At 51.1% G+C, this 24,906-nt stretch overlaps 2 protein-coding genes across 3 annotated transcripts; one reads left to right on the plus strand and one right to left on the minus strand.

Moving 5' to 3' along the window:
- Positions 1-3,305: 3,305 nt before the first annotated feature.
- Positions 3,306-24,460, plus strand: MAP1A (microtubule associated protein 1A). 2 transcript variants are annotated; one of them, XM_045822143.1, is made up of 7 exons: positions 3,306-3,565; positions 4,557-4,658; positions 12,887-12,969; positions 13,243-13,383; positions 13,609-21,703; positions 21,855-22,075; positions 22,916-24,460. In XM_045822143.1, the coding sequence occupies exons 1-7, from the start codon at positions 3,328-3,330 to the stop codon at positions 23,069-23,071; spliced, it is 9,036 nt and encodes a 3,011-aa protein (XP_045678099.1). In that variant the 5' UTR covers positions 3,306-3,327; the 3' UTR covers positions 23,072-24,460. The 2 variants fall into 2 exon arrangements, with proteins under 2 accessions (XP_045678099.1, XP_045678100.1); XM_045822144.1 differs by having other exon boundaries at positions 21,858-22,075.
- Positions 22,131-22,909, minus strand: LOC123807995 (60S ribosomal protein L12-like). Its single transcript, XM_045822167.1, is given in 1 exon segment — positions 22,131-22,909. A coding segment is annotated over 1 exon segment (507 nt). The 5' UTR covers positions 22,728-22,909; the 3' UTR covers positions 22,131-22,220.
- Positions 24,461-24,906: the final 446 nt, after the last annotated feature.

The following is a 24,906-nucleotide window of genomic DNA, read 5'->3' on the forward strand; positions in this document are numbered from 1 at the left end:
CACATCTTCTTTATCCATTCATCTATCAAATGGACTCTTAGGTTGTTTCCCCCATCTTAGCTATTATAAATAATGTTGCAATGAACATAGCAATACACATTATCTTTTCAAATTGGTGTTCTTCTTTGGATAAATATCCAGAAGTGTAATAACTGGATCATATAGTAGTTCTATTTTTAATTTTTTGAGGAACCTTCATACTGTTTTCCATAGTGGCTGCACCAATTCACATTCGCACCAATTCACATTCCCACCAACAGTGTACCAGCATTCTCTTTTCTCTGCATCCACATGTTATTAGCTCTCCTACTTTGTTAAAATGTGCGTAATTTACCTACTGGGTAATTTGTCACTGTATATTATGAACCAATACAGGTCTGGGGGGCAAAAATCATCTAACTAGCATAAACTTAGCTATAACTACAATTACCTTTCATACCATTTAAGATTTATACTATCTTCTTCCCTGTGCCCACTCCATGGCACACCCAAGACGAGCTATGATAGTGCCTTCCTTGTGCACCTCTTCTAGCCTCTTATACTGGTGGATCCTTAGAGAACCCTTCCACAATTCAAGGATCCTTCTTCACAAATAGTTTGAAAAGCATTGGTTATAACCACTATTATCTGCCAATGCTGTATGACAAGAGTATAAAAAATATATAGAATAGGAGCATTCCCAAAAGGTCAAACCTGAGCTGTCCAGGGGTCAACAGTTAAATGAAACACTACAGTGGGCTCTATGACCGCTACCCAACTATTGCACGTGCTTCACAGAATGCATATCACAAATCCCCACTAACCCCCTTGTGTGAGCCCTTGAATGACATCCTTTTGCTAGTAGGTTCCTGCCATGGCACACTATTCCTAAACAAAAATAAGTTTTCACATACTTTGTAATTCATATGTAAATGTACTTCTTTAATGTTTTTACTCAGCTTTCTATGCCTTATATACATGTGCATGAGTATTTTCTGTCTTCAGTTGTAAAATTTTGGAGCATAGAGGCTAGCACTCCATAGTTTTCTTTATAGAGCACTTTGTTTAGTGCTTGGTGCTATTTGACACTTGAAAATATATATTTTTTAATTTTAAAATTGATTTTAGAGAGAGAGAGAGGAAGGGGGAGAGAAAAAAACCATTAATTTGTTGTTCCACTTATTTATGCATTCATTGGTTGATTCTTGCATGTGCCCTGACCAGAGATCAAACCCACTACTTTGATGTGTCAGGATGATGCTCTAACCAACTCAGCCATGAGGTCAGAGAGAAAATATTTTCTGATAATATGATGATGATACTGGCATCATCACCCAGTAGTGGAGATACTGTTAACCAGGAAAGAGTGGGGCTAATTAAGAAATACCTATAGCCAACCTTTCCATGACACTGTCTGCCTTTGGCACAAAGAGCCTGCTGAATACTCATCCAGCATATGTATGCAGTTTTGGTACTATCATAGTCTAAATTTGCAGCTCTAATTAATAAAACCCAGTTCTACCAGGGCCTGAGATTATAAGCCTGAATTTCTGCCCCTGCCATCTGATCAGTGTGTTGTCCTTGCCTATATCATTCAGGTCTATTGTCTAACCTTTTTGTCAGACTTAATGAAAGCAGAGCTTGTGGTTACCTGCTGCTGACCCTTATACTGAGGCCTGGTGCTAGTTAAAGGTCTCAGCTCTACAGTTGCTATGGAAACTGTCCCCTTCATCTCCCTATTACCTATTCTGGCATTCTTCTCTGATTGCAGAAGAGAAGGCCTACACCTCTCACCATATTCTTTGCCAGACTGGAATCTTCAAATGATTAGGCAAAGGTGTCACAAAACATTGTCTCCTGTGTTGTATAGGGTGAGGCACCCCCACCATCTGATATTCTATCAGTACTTTTTACTTATCCTTCTCTGCTACAAAAAGGATTGTCAAAGCCATGTCCAATTTCTTTTTGAGATGTAATTAACATATAATATGTCAGTCTCATGTAGGACCATGTCCAAATTGATTGAAGAATGTTCTGGCTATTTTGCTACAACACATGCTCCATGATAGGGCAGAGGATTGCTGTGAGGTACTTAACATGCAGACAGGGGTCAATCCTCCTCAGGACCTCCAGAGAGAAAATGGATCAGAACAAACATGCTCTCAGGCAGCCTTTGCTGGACCGGGTAATGTGCTGCTTTCCACCGGATACCATCTTCCAAATGTAAGGCAAATGGGATCCAAAAAAGTGCTGCCAGAGTCCTAGGGTGAAAGGCAGGCTCTCTGTCTGATGCTTACATGTACAGAATGATTAATGTCCTGGGTAAAAGAGCTAAAGTGCAGAGTAGGTGGTGGGGACATGTTGAGGAATGAGTGAGGGTAGACTTACAGCACACACCATTTTTATAAGGATGTTCCAGTCAGACATAAAATAGTGGCAGCTTCCTTAGTCCTTTTCCCCAAATCCTGGTTCTTTGGTTTTGGAAGACTCAACCCTTTCCTTGGTTCAAATATTGCCCCTTCAGTCTTAAAAATTCCCTGGGAGGAAGTAATAACAACACAGTCTCCAAAGGTTACACAAGTCACTGTGTCACACACATTGCCTGTAGTTGGAAAAGTCTTTCCTGGGTTTTACTCCTATCCCCCTTGCTGCAGTCTGAGTTCACTGCACGCCAGTCCTGCACTCAGCATAGATGGAGTCCAGCCAACCACTATCTTCGGAATAACAACTCACCAGGGACTCAGGGCCGGAAGGTCATTCTGTCCCTCCAATACTGCGCAGCCTTCTAGAGCAATCCCAGGGGCTAGGGCAATGAGGACACGAAAACCGAGGACGGAGTCTAAGACCCTGGCAGGCAGAGGCAAAAAAAAAAAAAAAAAAAAAAAAGTGCCAGACAGACAAAGATAACACAGACACAATAACACAGGTGGAGACAACGACATAAAACTGAGATAGACAGGGACAAGATGGCTCCCTCAGTTCGGGCGAGGCTGCGGAATTGCCAGATAGTACTTAGAGGGGAAACATCCTAACTACAAGGTTGCTTCGTTGCCCAGGCAATCGACTCGCCCCTCCATCCGGCCCCTCAAAATCCCCACCCCTGCCAGAGGCGGAGTGGGAGCTCCGGAGGGTGAACCAGTAGCCGAGGAAGAGGGTGGTACCCTCAAGCCCCCGGCAGCTCGAGACTGCAGAGCCTAGCGTCCCATCCGCAGCCCGGCCCCTGCGGCGCCAGTGCTCCGCCTCCTACCAGGCAACAGCCAATGAGTGGCTCCTGCCGCCGGCCTTTAAGAGCCGCGCGCACTCTCCCTGCAGCGGACGCAGCCGGCCTAGCAAGCCAACGGAGTTTCCATGGAGACCGAGGCTGGGCCCTGGTGGCCACGCGGCGTTACCATGGAGACAAGTCTCGGGCTGGGGCTCCCAAGCCTGGGCTCGCCGCTGTCTCAAAACCCCACGGAGCCGCTGTGCGATGTCAGAGCCGCGGTGGCGGCGGCACGCTGGGACCCGCGGAAACATTCTTTGCTCATCGTGATCGGCGATATCGGTACTGAGAGTCAACTGAGGGCCGTGCGGGCCCACCTTGAACAAGGTGAGCCGCTGTCCTGGCTGTGCTCGGGACATCCTCCATCCCGAGCTTCTCCGCCATCTGCATTTACCTCCCAGAGCGTACGTCTGCATCCTCCATCCCTACTGGGCACTTCCTGAAATCCGGGCGCCCTGTTAACCTGATTCACCAGCCCCTGTCACCTGCATCTTCCACGTCAAGCGTCCGTGTCCTCCCGAGCTGCCAACAAACATCTCGCTTCCCCATCCTTCCCGCACACCCCATGGCATTCCGCAGTCTCCCTGAGGCGGGGTAGCTCTGTGCAGCCCCGGGGTCCGCTCTGGCCACACCCTCTTTCCCCGCACTGTCTCGGTCCAGATGTCCTGAAAGTCCTCACCTTCCCCTGAAGAAAGAGTCTATGTCCCTACCTTAGTTTCTTCTTTAGGATCCCTGCACAGGCACAGGGTGCATTCTGAACGCTGCGGACAAATCTCAGATCTCCCAGTGTGGACAGCCAACCTGAGAGAGTGACCTTTGTGGCTACAAGCTCCTCAGTCCTCACCGCCCTCCCCAGTTGCCAGCCAGTGTCGCAGTGCTGCGGAGCCACCTGCGGGTGGAAGTAAGCCTCGAAGGGGTGGAGGCAAGGAGGGGGACATAGGAGAGTCTAGAATCTTACTTAGCTGTAAAAACAGTGAAGGCATCCCCCAGTATCTGGAAATAGGCCCTTAGGTGTCACTTCTAGCAGAATTGGGCAACTCTGCAAGAAAATTCCTACATACAAACTCAGTAGTAATTACCAAATTTAGCCTAAACTCTGCCCCTCTCCCTCTGGCTCAGGCAAGGCCCAAGAAAAGCACAGGATGTGAGATAGACCTAGGCACTAACCACCTTTCTTAAAGACATCAATGAGACTGATAATGGCGGCTGTCCTTATCCTCTTCCTCTCCTTACCCCTCTTGTGAGCTTGGAAGTGCTCCCTGAAGTACAACCTCTCCTACCTTATCTAGAGCCCTCTTTGTTTCTTTTTCTTTCACAGGGATTCTCTCCTGGAACATTGACTTATCATCCTTTGATTTGAACGAACAATTGAGACTCTTCATTACCCGGCACCTAGCTCACTTCTCTTCAGAGGTCAAAGGTTAGGATTAGTGTCATTTGTCTCAGTCCTTTGGGTGTGGGTTGGTCACAGAAGAGCAGAGGTCCACTCTCCCTGGCAGAATTGGCCTTGTGGGAGATTTGGGTGGTGAAGATGGGAGGGACCCCTCACAGGAAAGTTGTAAAGCTCCATAGCTATCCCTATATACCAGTACACTTCAAAGAAAGATGGTATGATGGTGGAAGCAGCCTGGAGAATGTAATTTTGCCTGAGAAGAAGGTGGTTTGTGGACAGCTGTTGACTGTTGCACTAAGGAAACGAGGTACTTCTCATGACCAGTCAATTATCTCTCATGCACAATTCACTCTCTTTTCTGTTCCCCTTTCTGTGAACCCCAGCCTCCTTGCTTCCCTTCACAGAGATCCTTGAATCCCCCACTTTGCTTTCCCAGATCCTTGCTTAGAACTTTCCCTCAGCCTCCACAGCTTACTCTCCAGGTTTCAGGGTTTCTGGTTCCTTCTTTGGCTCAGCCATCAGGTGTCCAGAACAGAGCAGAAATCTGGTACAAAAGGCGAAGAGTACCATCCAATCCAGGGTGGAAGCAGGGTCTCCTGGAATTGCTGCTACAAGAGCTAGTTACACTTTGAGGTTTGACTGTGAGATGAAAGTTTACAGGGTGTAGTTCCCCATCCTGCTGAGTGGAAGAAATGGCTCATATATTTGAGAAAATAATATTTTAAGAGTTATTGTTCCATGACAGTATCTGTGGGGAGACTGCAGAAAGTCCTACATCCCATTATAAAAGTGTTGGGCATTTTGGTTATGTTTTCAGTAAATGACACACCAATCCATGTGCCAGTGACTGTACGGAATATAAAATCCATCCAACTCAACAGTTACTGCATCAAGTGACTGACTCATATCTTATATAGACGTTTCTCAATCATTCAATATAGTAAATAGTCACACACACACACACACACACACACACACACCCTCTTTTCCCATTCTTCTTGCTAACTGCCACATCTTTGGTCATTTCCCCAATCACTGACTCCTCTGGAGATGCTCCTGGAGAGAGAAGACAAGGTGAATATGACTAATGCTTTATTATCCTAGGAATATGCACAGCATTTTGAAAATGTGAGGCTGGCATCCTCTTGATATGACTGGCTTCCTGTGAAGCTAGCCACCCACTGTTTTGAGACTGCCTTCTGTTTAGAACTACTCTCACATCATGGCTTCCTCCATTAGCACTGATGATTGAAAATCTATAGTTGTACCACTTATTACTCCATGGAGCTTTAGTGCAAGATAAGGGGGTGATAGCAGATGAAATTAATGACTGAACTGAAGGTTCGGAAGTATCTGCTGATGTTAATAATTTATACTGAATTCTCTAATCTTTCCTTTTGGCCACAGAGACTTTAAGATTAGGCTGCTTTCTGGAATGATATATATAAATGTACAGACTTTAAACCAAAATACTTAGCTATTTTTAAATTAAGATTTGGGGATGCTTGGGAAGGTGCTTTACTGGGAGATACATAGGTACTCTCAGGGACCTCTCTGAAACAAGCACTGATATATAAACACCTACTAGATCTTTTTGATCTAACAGTTATGCCTTGATGTCCTCAAGGGGCTTAGGGTCATACACCCAAGATCGGGGCTTACTTTAGCCTACTGAATTTTTTTAGGTTTTGACATTTTTTTGGTGGCCTGTGTCCCTGGAGAACAGTGGAGAATTTCCTGGAAAAACCCACATGGTGCTCAAGACAGCCACAGCCCCACCCCTGCTGGCTCCTTTTTCAGCTGTCCCCACAAACAACAAACAGTCAGCCTAGAGCAGCTGCAGACACTGCCCCTCCCTTCAGCCTCCCTTTTATAGGGAGGCAAAGGGAACCAGATGGCTAGGATGGGCTCCAGGGGATATGCTAGTGCCTTATGACTTTGTTTGGCCATCCCTCTCACCTCTCCTTAAGCCCTCAACTGAAATGCTTAGAAAGGGGACAAAAATGTACCTTACAATGACAAGGAGAGTGCAATCATTCCTAGCCACCTCCCTCCACACGGTCACACTCTAGGAAAAGCAGGGACCTTCCAATGGAGAGTCAGTGGTCCAGCTCCTCCTAGTGGTCAAACCTGGTAATGGCTTTCCCAGGTGAATTTTGCACCAGGTAGACAGTCTTTAATGGTGACTTGTAGACTTCCTTTCTAACCCCTGCAAAAAGCTGGAGCTCCTAAGCATTATAAAACAAACCCAGAAATAATTAGGACCATGGAAAACTGAGTGTAAATGACACCCTGATACTACTACTATTGGGCACCTATAGGAAAGGGAGAGGGCTTCATAATTTATAATCCATGATTGGTATTCTAGGATTCTAAAACACATAGGCTGAAGGGCCAGTTTGGAGGTCTTCTGTGTGACTCTCCAATACCACTGATGTGCTCAGGAAATGCAAGTTCTGTTACCTTCAAACAGGAAAACCATTCTGAATGAGCAATGAGAGAGCAGCTCACTGGCCTCTACAACTGGGGTTCGCGTTGCTGTCTAAAATGGGAAAGCAGGGACATGAATAGTACTTGAAGTCCTTTCCTGTGGGCACTTCCAGTTCTGGGTTTACCTGAGAGCTGAGGGTACTCTAGAGTTGGTCTTGTTTGAGATTGTGATTTAGGATTTTCCTTATCACTTACATGAGCTCTCACAAATCTGCTACAAAAGGGAGACAGATATCCAGTGGCATTTGTACATTGCAGGCTTAGGATTCTAGGAATGAAGCATTTTTCCATCTTTTATGCCATTCACTCCTCACAGCATTACTGGAAAATGGTACTAATATCATACTCACTTTATAGTTCAGAAAGCAAGCTTTCAGAGAGGTTAAGTGAGTCGTTTAATTGCATGATTAGTGAAATGGTAGAGTCAGGTCTCAAATCCAGGACTTTGAATCTCACTTTGTGTCTGGTCTCAGGCCTCATTCTCATCTTTGGTATGTCTATTTCATTGCAGCAGAGTCTAGGAACACAGCAGGTGAAGGGTTGGTTGTGGTGGGTGGCGGTCCAGAGGGTGAGAGCTGAAGAAAAACTCCACTATGAGTTGGAAATATGCCCAGGGTGTGGCCCTTAGGGGTAGCAGCCGAGAATAAGGATGGGCTCTGCATTGGGGTGGGAAATGTTATTTTGTTCTCAAGCCAATGTCTACTCAATTTCCCTCTTAGTACACCTCAGAGAGACCTAGAAAGCAGAGAGGAGATAGAAAGAAATAAAAAGTATGAAGTTGCAGAAGGAAAGGTGTTTCCTTTTTGTGATGCTCGGAACTCAGCCTGGTTTGTGTTGTGTAACCCTGCAGATGGCTTCATATATCCAAACGGGGCTGTTGCCATGTTGCTGCTTTGCATCCCTGGATCTGAGCAAGGATTCCTCCCCCTCTACACCCCCCTCTCCCCAGCACTGGTGACTCAGCTCTCCTCTACTCTGGTGGCAGTTTGGGGAGGCGGGGAGGGATGCTGAGAGCAGAGACTATTTTGGCTTCTCTGACCTTCAAAAACAATTCTTGGCTGCCTAGGGCAAGGGTGGGGTTGGTACGGGGGGGGGGGGGGGGGGGGTATGAGTGTGTGGATGTCAATGTGTGGAATGCTTTAGGAGTTGGCCAGGCCTGGGGAAGGTTGATGGAAAGGAAGAGGGCCGGAAGGGCTTTGTGGGAGCATGAGCATCATCCGGTTGGAACTCAGTGCTAGAGCTCTCCAGATCCTCCTTTTGAATCCTAGAGCATGTAACTGAATCTGAGACAGAGGTAGAGACTAAGGGAAGCAGAGCCAGTATTAGAAGGATTAAGACAGTATAAGACAGCCCTGGCCCATGTGGCTCAGTCGGTTGGAGCATCATCCTGTGATTGAAAACTGAGTTGCGGGTTTGAGATGTTTCTCTCACATGATGTTTCTCTCTCTCTCTCTCTCTCCCTTCCTGTCTCTAAAAGCAAAAAAAAAAAGTGTCCTCTGGTGAGGATTTAAAAAAAAAAAAAGGATAGTATGAGACAGAGCCCTCAAAGAGACATAGAAAATTGCAGAGATGAGGAGAGAACAGGGACCCAACACTCTACAAAGTCATTATAAGATTTTTTTAAAATCCAAAATTACTTTATGTTGCATTTAATAAATGGCCTATAGTAAGAAACCTTGCTTAGGCTGGGGCCCTGGTGATCCTCTTTGGTCCCTGTTAACTCTTTCACTGAAAGGCAGGAAGCACCCTGCCTCTTCATACCGATGACCCAAGAATTCCTGGCATTGCAGCCTGTGTGGTTACTGTGCTGTGCTGTATTGGCACAGAACCGCATGCTCCCAGTGTTCCTGTGCCCCACCCCGGGTTGTCGAGGACCATGTGTCCACTCCAGAATTTCAAACTACCCAACCTAAAATGAGACTTATTCTGCTTTCCCTGGGTTTCTGCAGCTATGGCCCAAGAGCCGGCAGAACTCAGCGCAAGTCCCGTCCCCAGCCTTCATCTCAAGCACTCCCCTCACTCCTACTCCTAGCTTTCAGGCCCCCAGCCCCTTTGTCTCCCGTCCCTCCAGGGATTGAAGGTCACTCCGGGGTCTGAGGGGAGAGGCAGCAGATGGTTCCTGCGAGGAGGGGGAGGCCCAGGCAGCCCTCACCTCTTATGTCCCCCACAGCGTGCCACAGCACAGGGCTTTGGTCTTTTGGCTGATGCTAGAAGAGTATCTCTTGATGAAGCAGGGTTGGGGGAGAAGGGTTCTGTGGGCCTTTTCCTCAGGCTTTTAGAGCTGCTAGACAACTCCTCAGACCCCCCAGAGACCAGGAGAGACACCGGAGTGCTGACATTGTGAAGGCAAAGAAACAGTTAAGTCTCCAGTGCATCGTCATGGACTAGCCTCTCTTCCCCGCCCCGGCGCCGCCCTCACCATCAAGCGCCCCCGCCCCCCCCCAACTCCCACCCTAAGTGCTGCAGACTCTTCCCTGAAGCTGCCGGCTCAGGCCGGAGCTTCAGCCTCCATGAGGGGCTTCATCCCACACCCAGGGTAAGAACCATATCGAACTCGAAGGGCTTGGCATGGGGAGTGGGGGATACTGTGATCTGGAAGTGGGATGGGGGTAATGAGAAGGGGGTTGATACCTAATTGGTGTGTCTGAAACTGGACCAGTGGGGTGGGCAGGGTGAGGGAGCCGAGAAGGACAAACATTACTGGCTTTGGGGCCACCCTGGACCCAGAACCAGGCAGAGGCCAGTGAGGCCAGGACAGTGACAGTCCACCTCTCAGGCTGCACTGGGCTGGGAGACATCAGCTCAGGGGCAGCAGCAGAGGGTGGTGTCACTGGCTCTGCCTGGCAACCTGGGTGCTGGAAGAGTTTGGGGCTGTGTCTTTGGGCAGAGGCAGAAGAATCTGAGGGAAAGGCGGATGTTATGGGGATGTACCTAATGGGAGGGTCCCTGGGTGTCAGCTGCTCGATTGCTCAGCTGCTCCTATGCTGAGGGTGAGCGGGACAGTGAGTTTTTGCCAAGTAAGGGAAGGTGGGGACGCTGTGGAAAAGAAAGGAGGAAAGGGTCATTGAGACGTGGCACGCACCTCTTCACAGACTGACCTATTTGCATTGGGCTCCAGCATTCCCTGAGACTAGCCTGAGACTGGGTCTCTAAGTGCCCCCCAGACCTTTCCGGCTCCCTCTGGAGGTAGAGAGGCCACTCTGGAGATTAAAGCACTGCTTCCCGAGCAGCTGCCCTGCATTCCCAGTCTTGTCAACCCCACACTGGTTTCCAGCCTCAGCCCCACCCCCACCTCATCTCTGCTTCTCTTCCCAAGATGGGGGCTCTTGAATAGAGGAGCCAGTTTCTTCTCCCTCTTTGCGTTCCCCCCTCCCTACCCTCCCCATGCATAGGCAGCCAAGAAAATGACTTGTCATGCTGGGGTGGGGGCGGAGCTGGAGCCTGAGCTCAGTGCGCACACTCACACACACTCACACACTGCGGCAAACTGCAGCTGCCGGAGCGGCCCCCCCTCCCCTCTGCCTCACTGCGGAGACACCTGCCCTCCTGCCGACTCAGCCTCAGCACCCGCAGCCCACCCCCACCCCATCACTGGCCAAGGGAAGTGACGGTGACTCACAAGAAGTCCTCTCCAAAGAAAAAGGAAAAACAGTCCATACCCTGTGGTGGGATTGCTGGGCGAGTAGAAGAGAGAAACAGTGCTTTCTCCCAGGCCTGAAGAGGAGGGGCACAGGGTATAAATCATGTAGTTGCCAGTCAGCACTGGAGAGCACTTGGGTGAGGGAGAGGGTGCGCCACCAAGACAGGACACGGGTCAGAGAAGTCTGGTGTTTATAAACAGGGGACTGCAGGGACTGAGGGATTGGGGGAGGCGGGGATAAGAAACAAATCAGTCTGTACCACAGGTATTTCTCTTTCTGAGTCTTCTAGCTCAAATGTGCAACTTTGTGGTGTGTATGGGGGTGGGGGTAGCAATTGCCCTTCTAAATGCAAACTACTTAGAGCTAGCCTAGAGCTAGCTGCTCCCTCACCTGCCCCAGCCCAGCCCCTGCCTTCCTCTGAACTGACCTCAAAGCTTCCCTCAATCCCCAAGTGAATAGAAGAGAGCCCTTGAAGTCCTCGTGGGCACCACCCACCCTACGTGGGGTTTGCTTTTCTGACACCCTCCATAGTTAACCTACCCTGCAGTTACAACTGCAGCCCCTTGCCGTCAGATCTGCCCAATCCTGGCACTAAAGCTCTTCCACTTAACAAAGGCCCTGGCCCCAGGCTCCTCTTGCCAGAGCCTCAGAAAGAGGAGAGAGCTGGGTCACAGTAGAGGGCCTTGTGGAAGGTTATAAACCCTCCCACCAATATCCTCCAGATTGCCCACTCCACGGGCCACCTGTTCACCTGTTTGTAAGGTAGCTTTACTGTGTGCTGCACTTGGGAAGGGCAGGAGCAGGACATGACAGCATCCTTCTTTAGTATCTTCTGTCTTAACTTTCTTGGCTGTGTTGCTTGGCGGTTCATGTGAGAGTGGGGAATGGCCTGGGGAGCACTCAATCTTTCCTTCCTTATTTTTCTTTTCTCTTTTTAGAGAGAGGATGGGGAGAGAGAAAGAGAAACATTAATTTGTTGTTCCACTTATTTGTGTATTCATTGGTTGATTCTTTTTTTCTTTATAAGGAATTAGAAGCACAGGGAAGGGACATGTAGACTTTTTAAATTCTCACCTGATGATATGTTTATTGATTTTGGAGAGAGAGGAAGGGGGAGAGAAACAGAGAGAAACATCAATCTGTTGCCTCCCGTGAGAGGGGATTGAACCCATAACCTTTTGGTGCATGAGATCATGCTCCAACCAACTGAGCCACCCGCTCAGGGCCACTGGTTGGTTCTTGTATTATCCTTATTTGTTTCCTGTTTTGAACTGCTAACTCCCCTTTCCATGGCAGAAGGCCTACAGGAGACGGGCAAGGATGGAAGGAGAAATTGTTCATAACGGATGGGCGGTTGGGTCATGGACCGGGCCTCTGTGGCACCTAGGGACATGATGGTGAGGTGGGAGGGGGAGCTGTGAAACGTTTGGTGGTGGGAACAATATGACGGGGTACGCTTGTGATTGCAGGCTTGGCCTCTCAGGAGCCAGCGAACAGAACAAGAAGTTATAGTCCTACTTCTACTCTTTGAATTATAAAGCCCCAAGGGTTTAGGTAGTGCAGACTTCTCTTAGTCTTTTGGAATGGGAATTCTGGTCTTGGATGGGGTCAGAAAGGAGGATGGGGAGTCTGAAAACACTGCACAGAAGTGCCCATCTCTTAACTTCCAGGCACTCTGCTGGCATGAAAGCCCAAGGCAGACACAGGCTAGGGAGGAGAGAGCTGAGTGTGGATCATGTCCCAAGAGCCCTCCCTGCAGCTGAGCCCCCTATCCCCAGGCAGCACCAGGAGCTTAGTGCTCTAGAGGGACAAAAGCTTCTTGTCAACTAGGCAGTCTGAGGCGGGAGTTCCAGGCAGAGGGTGTGGCAGTTGAAGGGAGGGAGAAGATGGACTGTGTGGAAGAGGAAAGGAGGAAGCCCAGAAAGGCAAGGGCTAGAGGAGCCTGTGCCTTGACCTTCCGTCAGCAGTATCCAAAGTGGCAGGATCTAAGAATAGCCAGGCTGCTCTTTCTGTTAAGCCCCACTTTCTGGTAGTGCATTATTTTCCCTCCTGCCCTGCACAATGCCTCTCTATTTTAATCTGTGCCCACTGTCTTCAGTATAAACCCCTGCATCTCTCCCTCAGGCCAGAGGACCCTCTGCCACCAGAGTGAGATCCTAGAAACCATCATCCTGGTAAACCCCAGTGCCGACAGCATCAGCTCTGAGGTAAGGCCAGGCCTTGCCACAAGGGCCTGGTTTGAAAGCGTTGTAACTCACCCTTTCAGTACTACTACTGTAATGCCAAGAATTTCTGGACTTGCTTTTCAACCATTCTTTCTCTGTCATCTAAGCTGCCTTACAGTCTCCAGCCCCACTCTGGAGCGTTGTGGGGATATCAGTGGGGAGCATGTCCTTGCAGAACTGAGAGGAAACCAGGAACATTTCATGCCATTCCCTGGGTTTCCTACATCTGTGACCACACCGCTCCTTCCATTCCAGGTTCACCATCTCCTTAGCAGCCCATCAGCTCACAAACTACTGATATTGAGTGGGCAAAGTTTAGAGCCAGGGGGAGACCTCATCCTGCAGAGTGGTACCTACTCCTATCAAAACTTTGCCCAGGTTCTTCACAACCCAGAGGTAAGTTCCATGTCTGCATGTCTGGGAGGAACAGAATATGGGATAAAACTAGAGCTGTGGGGAGGGATCCAAGGAAGGGGAAATCTCATATTGCTTGACCATCCGGGGTTCTGGCAGAAAGGTCAGAGATTACCTTGGTAAGTGGTGGAGATTACCAGAGTGAATCTGAATCAGATTAAGACAACCCCAATGACCTGATCAGCCTTCTATCTCCCATTACTCTAGATTTCCCAATTGCTCAGCAATAGAGACCCTGGGATCCAGGCCTTCCTCACCGTGTCCTGCCTAGGGGAGGGTGATTGGAGCCATCTGGGACTATCCAGTTCCCAAGAGACCCTGCATCTCCGACTAAACCCTGAGTCCACGTTGCCGACCATGGATGGTGTGGCTGAGTTCTCTGAGTATGTCTCTGAGACCGTGGATGTGCCATCCCCCTTTGATCTGCTAGAGCCCCCTACCTCAGGGGGCTTCCTCAAGCTCTCCAAGCCTTGCTGCTATATCTTCCCTGGCGGCCGAGGGGACTCTGCCCTTTTTGCTGTTAATGGTTTCAACATCCTAGTGGATGGTGGCTCTGATCGCAAGTCCTGCTTCTGGAAGCTGGTGCGGCACCTGGACCGCATTGACTCGGTGCTGCTCACACACATTGGGGCGGACAACCTGCCAGGCATCAATGGACTCCTGCAGCGCAAGGTGGCAGAACTGGAGGAGGAGCAGTCCCAGGGCTCCAGCAGCTACAGCGACTGGGTGAAGAACCTCATCTCCCCTGAGCTTGGAGTTGTATTCTTCAATGTGCCTGATAAACTGCGGCTGCCTGATGCCTCCCGGAAGGCCAAGCGCAGCATTGAGGAGGCCTGCTTCACTCTGCAGCACCTAAACCGCCTGGGCATCCAGGCTGAGCCTCTGTACCGTGTGGTCAGCAACACCATTGAGCCACTGACCCTCTTTCATAAGATGGGTGTGGGCCGGCTGGACATGTATGTCCTCAACCCTGTCAAGGACAGCAAGGAGATGCAGTTCCTCATGCAGAAGTGGGCAGGCAATAGCAAAGCTAAGACAGGCATTGTGCTAGCTAATGGAAAAGAGGCTGAGATCTCGGTGCCCTACCTGACCTCTATCACTGCTCTGGTGGTCTGGCTGCCAGCCAACCCCGCTGAGAAGATTGTGCGTGTGCTTTTTCCAGGGAATGCTCCCCAGAACAAGATCTTGGAGGGCCTGGAAAAGCTTCGGCACCTGGACTTTCTACGCTACCCTGTAGCCACACAAAAGGACCTGTCTGCTGGGGCTGTGCCTGCCAACCTCAAACCCAGCAAAATAAAACAGCGGGCTGACAGCAAGGAGAGCCTCAAGGCCACTACTAAGACAGCCGTGAGCAAACTGGCCAAACGTGAGGAAGTGGCCGAAGAGGGAGCAAAGGAGGCCCGCTCGGAACTGGCCAAGGAGTTAGCCAAGACAGAGAAGAAGGTAAAGGAATTGTCTGAGAAGCCCACAGAGAAGCCGGCCAAGCCTGAAAGGGTGAGGACAGAGTCGAGTGAGGCATTAAGGGCTGAGAAGCGAAAGCTGATCAAAGACAAGGTGGGGAAGAAGCACCTGAAAGAAAAGATATCGAAGCTGGAAGAGAAAAAAGACAAGGAGAAAAAGGAGATAAAGAAGGAGAGGAAGGATCTCAAGAAAGATGAAGGTAGGAAGGAGGAAAAGAAGGATGCCAAGAAGGAGGAGAAGAGGAAAGATATTAAACCTGAGGTCAAGAAGATTTCCAAGCCAGACCTGAAGCCCTTTACCCCTGAGGTACGTAAGACCCTGTACAAAGCCAAGGCCCCTGGAAGAGTCAAGGTGGATAAGAGCCGGGCTGCTCGTGGGGAGAAGGAGCTGTCTTCTGAGCCCCGGACACCCCCAGCCCAGAAGGGGGCTGTACCCCTTCCAACAGTCAGTGGGCACAGGGAGCTGGTCCTGTCTTCCCCAGAGGACCTCACACAGGACTTTGAGGACATGAAGCGTGAGGAGAGGAGGTTGCTGACTGAACAGAGGGATGTAGGACTAGGACAGAAACCTCTCCCTGCGGACACTGCAGGGCAGGGACTCCCAAGCACAGCTGGCCAGGGGATACCACCCTCTGTTCCAGGGCTGGAACAAGAAAATACTGTGGTAAAGGAGAAAGAGGTTGTCCCAGACAGCCCTGATGAACAAGGCAGCAAGGATAGAGGCCCAAACTCTGGGACTGAAACAGAGGAAGAGAAAGAAACCTGGGAGGAAAAGAAGCAGAAGGAAGCAGAGAGGCTCCCTGATAGAATAGAAGCCAGAGAGGAAAGTGAACCTGAGGTAAAGGAAGATGTGATAGAGAAGGCTGAGTTAGAAGAAATGGAGGAGTTGCACCCTTCAGAGGAAGAGGAAGAGGAAGAGGAAGAGACAAAGGCTGAAGGTTTTTACCAAAAACATATGCAGGAAGCCTTGAAGGTAACTCCAAGGAGCACGGGGACTCTCAGGGCCCGGGAACTGGGATTCCAGGGAAAGGCCCCTGAGAAGGAGACCTCATCGTTCCTAAGCAGCCTGGCCACACCTGCAGGAGCTACTGAGCACATCTCTTACATCCAGGATGAGACAATCCCTGGTTACTCAGAGACAGAGCAGACCATCTCAGATGAGGAGATCCATGATGAGCCAGAGGAGCGCCCAGCTCCACCTAGATTTCCTACAAGTGCATATGACCTCCCTGGGGCTGTAGATCCTGCCCGCTTTGAGGCCAGTCAGCCTGCAGACAGTGTTGTTCCTGTCACCTCCAGCAAAGGCTACGGAGCACCAGAGACCGAACTCACCTACCCTCCCAACATGGTGGCTGCCCCTTTGGCTGAAGAGGAACATGTGTCCTCGGCTACCTCAATCACTGAGTGCGACAAGCTTTCCTCCTTCGCCACATCTGTGGCTGAGGACCAGTCTGTGGCTTCACTCACAGCTCCCCAGACAGAGGAGACAGGCAAGAGTTCCCTGCTGCTTGACACAGTCACAAGCATCCCATCATCCCGCACTGAAGCTACTCAGGGCTTGGACTATGTGCCATCAGCTGGTACCATCTCACCCACCTCCTCACTAGAAGAAGACAAGGGCTTCAAATCACCACCTTGTGAGGAGTTCTCTGTGACTGGAGAGTCAGAGAAGAGAGAAGAGACTGTAGGGAGGGGCTTGCCTGGAGAAAGAGCTGTGGAAGAGAAAGTGGAGACTGCAAAGGTAGAGATATCCGAGAAACTTCACAGTCAATATGGAACCCCAATGTTTGGTGCTCCTGGGCACACCCTTTATCCAGGGGAACCAGCCCTTGGAGAATTGGAGGAGCGCTGCCTCAGCCCAGATGACAGCACAGTGAAGATGGCCTCTCCTCCACCATCAGGTCCACCCAGTGCCACCCATACACCCTTTCATCAGTCCCCAGTGGAAGAAAAGTCTGAGTCCCAAGACTTTCAGGAAGCAGGCTCCTGGGGAGACACTAGGCGTATACCAGGTGTGGGCAAGGAAGATGCTGCAGGGGAGATAGTCAAGCCAGGACCTGAAGAGGACACGCTAGAGGACGGGGAGAAGATGCCTCCTCCCAGAAGCCCCCAGGCTCAGGAGGCAGCCATCAGTATTGCTGGGGGACATACAGGCTACACCATCCAACTGTTGCCAGAACAGGATAAAGCAATAGTCTTTGAGACTGTGGAGGCACGAGAGCCCATGGGCCCAATTCTAGGAATGGAAACACTTGCAAGAGATTTGAGGACATCACTCCAAGAAACTGGTGAACCTCAGAAAACTGAGGTACTCCAATTTCCTGACCAAAGCCTCTCCTCTGATGATGCAGAGTCCCTCTCTGTTCTCAGTGTGGTCTCCCCAGACATTGCCAACCAGGAAGCCATCCCCAGGTCCCCCTGTGGCCTGACAGAACAGCATCTACACAAAGACCTTTGGCCACAGGTATCTCCAGAAGACACCCGGTCACTTTCTCTCTCAGAAGAGAGTCCCAGCAAGGAGACCTCTCTGGATATTTCTTCGAAGCAGCTCTCTCCAGAAAGCCTTGGCACCCTCCAGTTTGGGCAACTAAACCTTGGAAAGGAAGAAAAGGAGCCCCTGATGCAGGCTGAGGACACTTCTCAGCACCTAGCCCCCATGTCTATTCCAGAACCCCCTGCAGCCACAGTGTCTCCCCCCACAGATGAGAATGCTGGATACTCTGCACAGACGGACATCACAGATGAGAGCCCTGATGGAAAATTACCTGCCAGCTCCTTCTCTCACTCGACACTGTTGGGAGATGGGAAGCACTCACCTGAAGTGACCACAAGCCCTGGTGAACACATTCTGACACCTGATAGCTCCCTCACCAAGAGTCTCGAGTCTTTGCCAAGCCCTGCCATGGAAGACATTGCCATGAAGTGGGAAGGGAAAGTTCCAGAGTTGCAAAGCAGAACCCCAGAGCCAAAGGATGAAGTCCTGCAGCAGGACAGAATTCTGGAGCAGAAGGATATTGTTATAGAGCAGAAGGGTACAGCCATCCATCAGAAAGGTGAGGCTCTGGAAGAAAAGAACAAGGCTGTGGAACAGGAGGATAAGACCTTAGAACAAAAAAACAGAGGTGTAGGACAAAGGGACACAGTCCTGGAAAAGAAGGACAAGCCCCTGGAACCAAAAGACTTAGAACAAAAAGACAGAGACTTAGAACCAAAAGACAAGGCCCTGGAACAGGAGTGTGTGGTCCCCAAAGAGAAAGATGAAACCATAGAACAAAAGGTCAGAGAATTTGGACATAAAGACAAGGTTTCAGAGGACAAGGTCTCTGAACTGAAGTCCAAGACCTTAGAACAGACAGACCAGGTCCCTGAACAGAGGGACAAGACCCAGGAACAGAAGGACAAGGTCTTGGAAAAGAAGGATCAGGCCTTAGAACAAAATTACTGGGCCTTAGGACAGAAGGATGAAGCCCTGGAACAAAACAATAAGGCTCCTAAGCTGAAAGACAAGGCTCTGGAGGAGATGGACAAAACTCAGGGGCAGGAGAGCACAGTGCAGGAGAAAACCATGAAACCAATGAAGATCCAAAAGGAAAAATCTTCAGAAAAAGTTGAGGTTGTAGAACAGAAGGAAGAAGCTCTGCTGGAAAAGACCAAAGCTCTGGGATTGGAAGATAGCCCAGTGCAGGAAGACAAGGCCTGGGAGCAGGAAAAGAAATACTGCAAGGAGCAGGATGTAGTCCAGGAGTGGCAAGAAACATCTCCAAACAGAGGGGAGCCAGTTGGAGAACAGAAGGAGCCCACCCAGACATGGGAGGACACAGCTCCTGAGCAGGAGGACAGGTACTGGAGGGGCAGAGAGGATGTGTCCCTGGAACAGGACACATACTGGGGGGAACTGAGCTGTGAACGGAAGGTCTGGTTTCCTCATGAGCTGGATGGCCAGGGTGCACGGCCACGGTACACAGAGGAACGAGAGAGCACTTTCCTCGATGAGGGGCCAGATGATGAGCAAGAAGTGCCCCCCTTGGAACACGTGCCCCAGAGCCCCTGGGCCTCAGACTTCAAAGGTTTCCAGAAGTCCTCATCACAGAAGGGGCTGGAGGTGGAACGGTGGCTTGCTGAATCGCCAGTTGGGCTGCCACCAGAGGAAGAAGACAAGCTTACCCGTTCCCCTTTTGAGATCATCTCTCCTCCAGCTTCCCCACCTGAGATGGGTGGACAGAGGGTTCCTCCGACTCCAGGACGAGAGAGCCCTGTCCCAGAGCCTAAGCCCATGCCACCCATGAGGAACGAACCTTCCACCCCCTCATGGCTGGCTGACATCCCACCGTGGGTGCCCAAAGACAGACCCCTGCCCCCTGCACCCCTGTCCCCAGCTCCAGCTCCCCCAACCCCTGCCCCTGAGCCACACACTCCTGCATCCTTCTCCTGGGGCACAGCTGAGTATGACAGTGTGGTGGCTGCAGTGCAGGAGGGGGCAGCTGAGTTGGAAGGTGGACCATACTCTCCTCTTGGGAAGGACTACCGCAAAGCTGAAGGGAAAAGGGAAGAAGAAGGTCAGTCTGGGGCTCCTGACAGCAGCCCCCACAGCTCAAAGATCCCAGAGGCCAGTGAGAGCCATGCCACCAAGGAGCCTGAGCAGACGGAGCCAGAGCAGAGAGAGCCCACACCCTATCCTGATGAGAGAAGCTTTCAGTATGCTGACATCTATGAGCAGATGATGCTTACTGGGCTTGGCCCTGCATGCCCCACTAGGGAACCTCCTCTTGGAGCAGCTAGGGATTGGCCCACGCACATCTCAACCAAGGAGGAGGCTGCTGGTCGAAACACATCTGCAGAGAAGGAGCTTTCATCTCCTGTCTCTCCCAAGAGCCTCCAATTTGACACCCCACCCTTCAGCTATGCTGCCCTGGTGGGACCCACCATACCACCTAGGCAGGAGCCTGATCCAGGGCCAGGTGTGGAGCCCAGCCTCATCCCCCCTGCAATACCCCCCCGTGCCCCTATCCCCCTGAGTAAAGGCCCAAGCCCCCATCTTAATGGTAATACCCTGAGCTGTAGCCCAGATAGAAAAACCCCATCCCCCAAGGAATCAGGCCGGAATCACTGGGATGACAGCATTAGTGACTCAGAGCTAGAGAAGGGGGCTCTGGAGCAGCCAGAGAAAGAGGCCCTGTCTCCAAGCCCCCCTCACCCCATCTCTGAGGAGCTCCCTAAACTGTGGCCTGAAGGTGAGGCACATAGCAGCCCTTCCTCAGACTCACACCTGGGTCCTGCCCGACCGAGCCTGGACTTCCCTGCTTCAGCCTTTGGCTTCTCCTCAATGCAGCCAGTTCCCCCACAGCTTCCCTCCCCCGCTGAGCCCCGCTCAGCACCCTGTGGCTCCCTTGCCTTCTCTGGGGACCGAGCTCTGGCTCTGGCTCCAGGGCCCCCTACCAGGGCCCAGCATGATGAGTACCTAGAAGTGACCAAGGCCCCCAGCCTGGACTCCTCGCTGCCCCAGCTCCCATCACCCAGCTCTCCTGGGGCCCCTCTCCTCTCTAATCTGCCACGACCTGCCTCACCAGCCCTGTCTGATGGCTCCTCCTCCGAGGCCACCACACCAGTGGTTTCGAGTGTGGCTGAGCACTTCCCTCCCGGTCTGGAGACTGCAGAACAGGGGTCTGTAGAGCTGGTCCCAAGAATGGAAGCAGCTGCCCACAGCCTTTGGGACCTCACTCCTCAGAGCCCAGCACCTCCAGCTTCATTGGACTTGGCCTCTGCTCCGCCTCCAAGCTCACCTAGAGACATGTTTGATGGTTCCCTGTCCTGCCGCCTGGAGTGCTCAGTGGCAGCCACCAAGAAGCCAAGCTCCTTCCAAGGTCCCTCTGGGGATAGTGCCACCAATGGTCCAACTGAAACCAGCCCCAACCCCCCAGACCTTGCCTCAACCAAGGCCGAGAAAAAAGAGTCTGAAGGCTACCCTGCCTGGGAACATGGGGCCTGGACTGAGGGAGCTGAAAGCAGCTCCCAGCCAGACACGCTGCTCTCCCCTGAGCAGCCACTGTGTCCTGGAGGGACCTCTGTTGGCCAACCCAGAAGTGTCTCCCCTCAGATGGAGGCGGGGCCCCAGGGATGTGCCTCTGAGCCCCTGCCCCACCGTGGGGAGCTCTCCCCATCCTTCCTGAACCCACCTCTGCCCCAGTCCACAAATGACAGTGACCCCTCAACTGAGGAAGCTCAGCTGGTAGGGAGAGTGGGAAGGCGCCGGGTGGGGGGCCCTGGAGCCACAGGGGGCCCATGTCCTGTGGCCGATGAGACACCCCCAACGTCAGCCAGTGACTCAGGCTCCTCACAATCAGATTCTGACGTTCCACCAGAAACTGAGGAATGTCCATCCATCACAGCTGAGGCAGCCCTCGACTCAGATGAAGATGGAGACTTCCTGCCTGTGGACAAAGCTGGGGGGGTCAGTGGAACTCACCATCCCAGGCCTGGCCATGACCCACCCCCTATCCCCCAGGCTGACCCCCGCCCATCCCCTCCCCGCCCTGATGTGTGTATGGCTGATCCCGAGGGGCTTAGCTCAGAGTCTGGAAGGGTAGAGAGGCTACGGGAAAAGGAGAAGGCACAAGGGAGATTAGGGCGCAGAGCCCCTGGCAGAGCCAAGCCAGCATCTCCTGCACGGCGTCTGGATCTTCGGGGAAAACGCTCACCCACCCCTGGTAAAGGGCCTGCAGATCGAACATCCCGGGTCCCACCCCGGCCACGTAGCACTCCAAGCCAGGCCACCCCAGCAGAGGAAAAGGATGGACACAGCCCCATGTCCAAAGGCCTAATCAACGGACTCAAGGCAGGACCGAGTAAGTATGATGTGAAAAGTAGGAGAGATTGTGGGTTGTGGCTGGGTGTGTCTGGTCTAAGACTCCGGGAATGGGAGGAAGGGAAGGAGGGAGAAGGTTGCCACAAGCAGTCTACTTTCCCTCTACAATGAGTCCTGGCTTGTCCCTACAGCAGCCTTGGGTTCCAAGGGCGGCTCTGGCCCGCCTGTATATGTGGATCTGGCCTATATCCCGAATCACTGCAGTGGCAAGACTGCTGACCTTGACTTCTTCCGACGAGTGCGTGCATCCTACTATGTGGTCAGTGGGAATGACCCCACCAATGGCGAGCCAAGCAGGGCTGTACTGGATGCCCTGCTGGAGGGCAAGGCCCAATGGGGGGAGAATCTTCAGGTGAGTGGCAACAGATGTCAAGGAGGTAATCTGGTCCAAGCTTACTCAGAGGCAGTAGTGGAACATAGTCTTTATTCATAAAAGCACTGAGTTATTTATTTATTTATCAAATGACCTTTAATTGAAATATTTTCATTTGTAGTTCTTAACTAGCCAGGCATCCCCCTGTACCACTGTTGATGTCATGTATGATGTCACGAGGGTGGCGGCCATCAACATTGCAGCCCACGGAGTGGGCCATCCCCAGGATCTCTTTAATGGTTCCAGAGAGTTCTCTAGCTGAAGATCAGTGCCACATCTGTCAGGCAATGTTGACAATCTCACCAAAAGTGATAGTTCCACTGTGCTTAATGTTTTGGTTTTTTTTTTTCTTCTTTCTGTCTTGTGGTGATTCTTTGAGGGCTCTGATGATCAGGGCAGAGGCAGAAGGCACTGCCTCAATCTGGGCCTGTCTGTTCTGTGTGGTCAGTTTCACTGTAATCCTCAGACCTTTCCAATCACAGGTTGCTTTGGTGATGTCATCACCAACCTTTTTTGGAGATATGCCCAGGGGGCTGATCTTGGGGACTAGGGCAGACATGGGATCGACTTCCCTGCTGGTGCATCTCAGACATATGACTTTGATCTCCTTGGGGTTGAACTTTGGTGGCATGGTGGAGGTAGCTAGTGTCGGATTTGGGACAATGAAAGAAAGTTGCACCTTTGCCTCCTCCAAGCAAAAATCAGGACTGAGCCCTTTCTGTGGGCAGTGGGACTGCCTCCTTGACTATCAGGTGTTCCATCCCCTCACTTCCCTTCCCTTCTTAGTCTCACATCAGACATGTCTTGTCTCTCTCCTAGGTGACTCTGATCCCTACTCATGATACAGAGGTAACTCGTGAGTGGTACCAGCAGACTCACGAGCAGCAGCAACAACTGAATGTCCTCGTCCTGGCTAGCAGCAGCACCGTGGTCATGCAGGATGAGTCCTTCCCAGCCTGCAAGATTGAATTCTGAAAGAACCCCTCTCCTTCCCCAAGGATCTGCTCCCCAAATCCCTTAGAGAATGGCTACTGCTGAGTCCTTTGGGTTGGGGGACATGGGAACTGGGGAAGGAGAGGGTGGGGGACAGGATGTCTTGTGGGGACTTGGGCTGGACTAAATGGGAAGGGTTGTCCCTTCCCCTCATCCATACCTGAGAGAAGTCTCAAAACCAAAGGTAACAGATAGGATAGGGGGAGGGCACAAAATTAGGATAGGAGGTCATTTTATGCCTGAGAACCCTGGAGTGACACCTTTGTCTAGCACAGCCAAATGCTGGGATTGGGTGGGGAGTTAGTATGGGTCATCTCAGAGCACAACCTCCTCCCTCGTGGAGGGAGATCATATCCACACCCCTAGGGACCTCTTTATTTATTTAGCATCCCAAGGAAGGATATCTAGTAGTAACTTACATGACCTGGGGGCAGAATACTGTCAGTGAGGTGCCCAGAGTTGCACCCTTCACCTCCCATCCACTTACCCACCAGGGTTGGGTTCCAGCAAGGGTCCAGGGTACACTGCTGCTACACTGTCCCACTGCTTCCCTCCATATCTGAATGTCTCAGTCCAAAACTTGAAGATCTTTTGACCAATAGACTGGTGAGAGAATGAGCTCATCCTCCCAGTCCTTGCTTCACCATATACATCCCAGAGCTGTGACCAGACCAGGCCTCCTGGGCAGCACAAAGGGGCAAGGAGAGCCCAGCCCCAAACCCAGAATTTTCCAAGCTCCCTAACCTATTAAAGTTTTCACCTACCCATTCCAATTATCCTGATCCCTTCTCATCCCCTGCTTGGCTTCTCTGCATGTGGTCATCTACTGTGGCCGGGTGTGTAATGGGTTAAAAATAAGCCACTGCTTGACATCCCAACATTGACACCCCAGCAATGTGTGAGTCCCCCAACATTCCACTGTACCATCCTGCAGCTGAAATGGGAACGCTGGCTGCCTTTCTAGCCCTAAACTCTTGGGTAGAGAGGATCTGGGAGGTGGAGGCCATGCCAGAGGACTTGGGGAAAATGAGAGGGAGGAAGGAAAGGGAGAGGAAGCTGAGCTAAAGCTTAACTCCTACTAAATGAGAGGAAAACAGGCTGAAAATACCATCTCAGGAGAGGACCTCACCCCAAGCAAGCCAATGAGCAGTCCTGCCAGACTACTGCTGGACTGAGAAATCCAGACGCTCATCAGGGCCCGGCTTCTCTGCCAAATGACTGTGGGAATCAAAATGAGCCCACCTGTGTTCTTCCTAGCTCCCACCCTCCCCGTGCTGCTGTGTTCTGCTCCTCCCCACACTTCCCTGCTCTAGTTCCCAGCTGCTGTAATGGAGCTGCCTTCAACTCTAACAATAAATCAAGTTCATTAGAGATGCTGCAGTGCTGCTTAGGCTTTTTCTGACTCCACATGTTGCTTAGTTGCTGGGCCTCGGTTTCCTCTCTGCTTCTCCAAGCCTAGTCAATTTATCTCAATGTCTGATAACTGGAAGCAATTTCAGGATCCAGAGAAGCCCAAGAACATAGGGTGGGTGAAGCGAAAAAGGATATGAGGAGTCAGCATAACTTCTGAAAATGGGTGAGAATACCTGAACCAAGGGTGGGGACATACATTTGGTTTAGGTGAGGGAAGAAGGGCAGGGGGTCTCCATGGAGTCAAGAGCTGAGGATTGAATGACCAGCATCAGACACTTCAGAGAGGGGAACAAGGAAAAAATAAGGAGTGTAGGGGCCATAAGGAGTCCAGAGCCTCCTGAGGTTGTAAATACCTTACTTGTGCAGTCAGGACTTTCATGGAGTAAAATGTTGGATTTTCCCCC

Source organism: Phyllostomus hastatus, unplaced genomic scaffold (genome assembly GCF_019186645.2).
Source record: "Phyllostomus hastatus isolate PE091 unplaced genomic scaffold, TTU_PhHast_1.1 phas_scaffold_501, whole genome shotgun sequence".
NCBI lineage: Eukaryota > Metazoa > Chordata > Mammalia > Chiroptera > Phyllostomidae > Phyllostomus > Phyllostomus hastatus.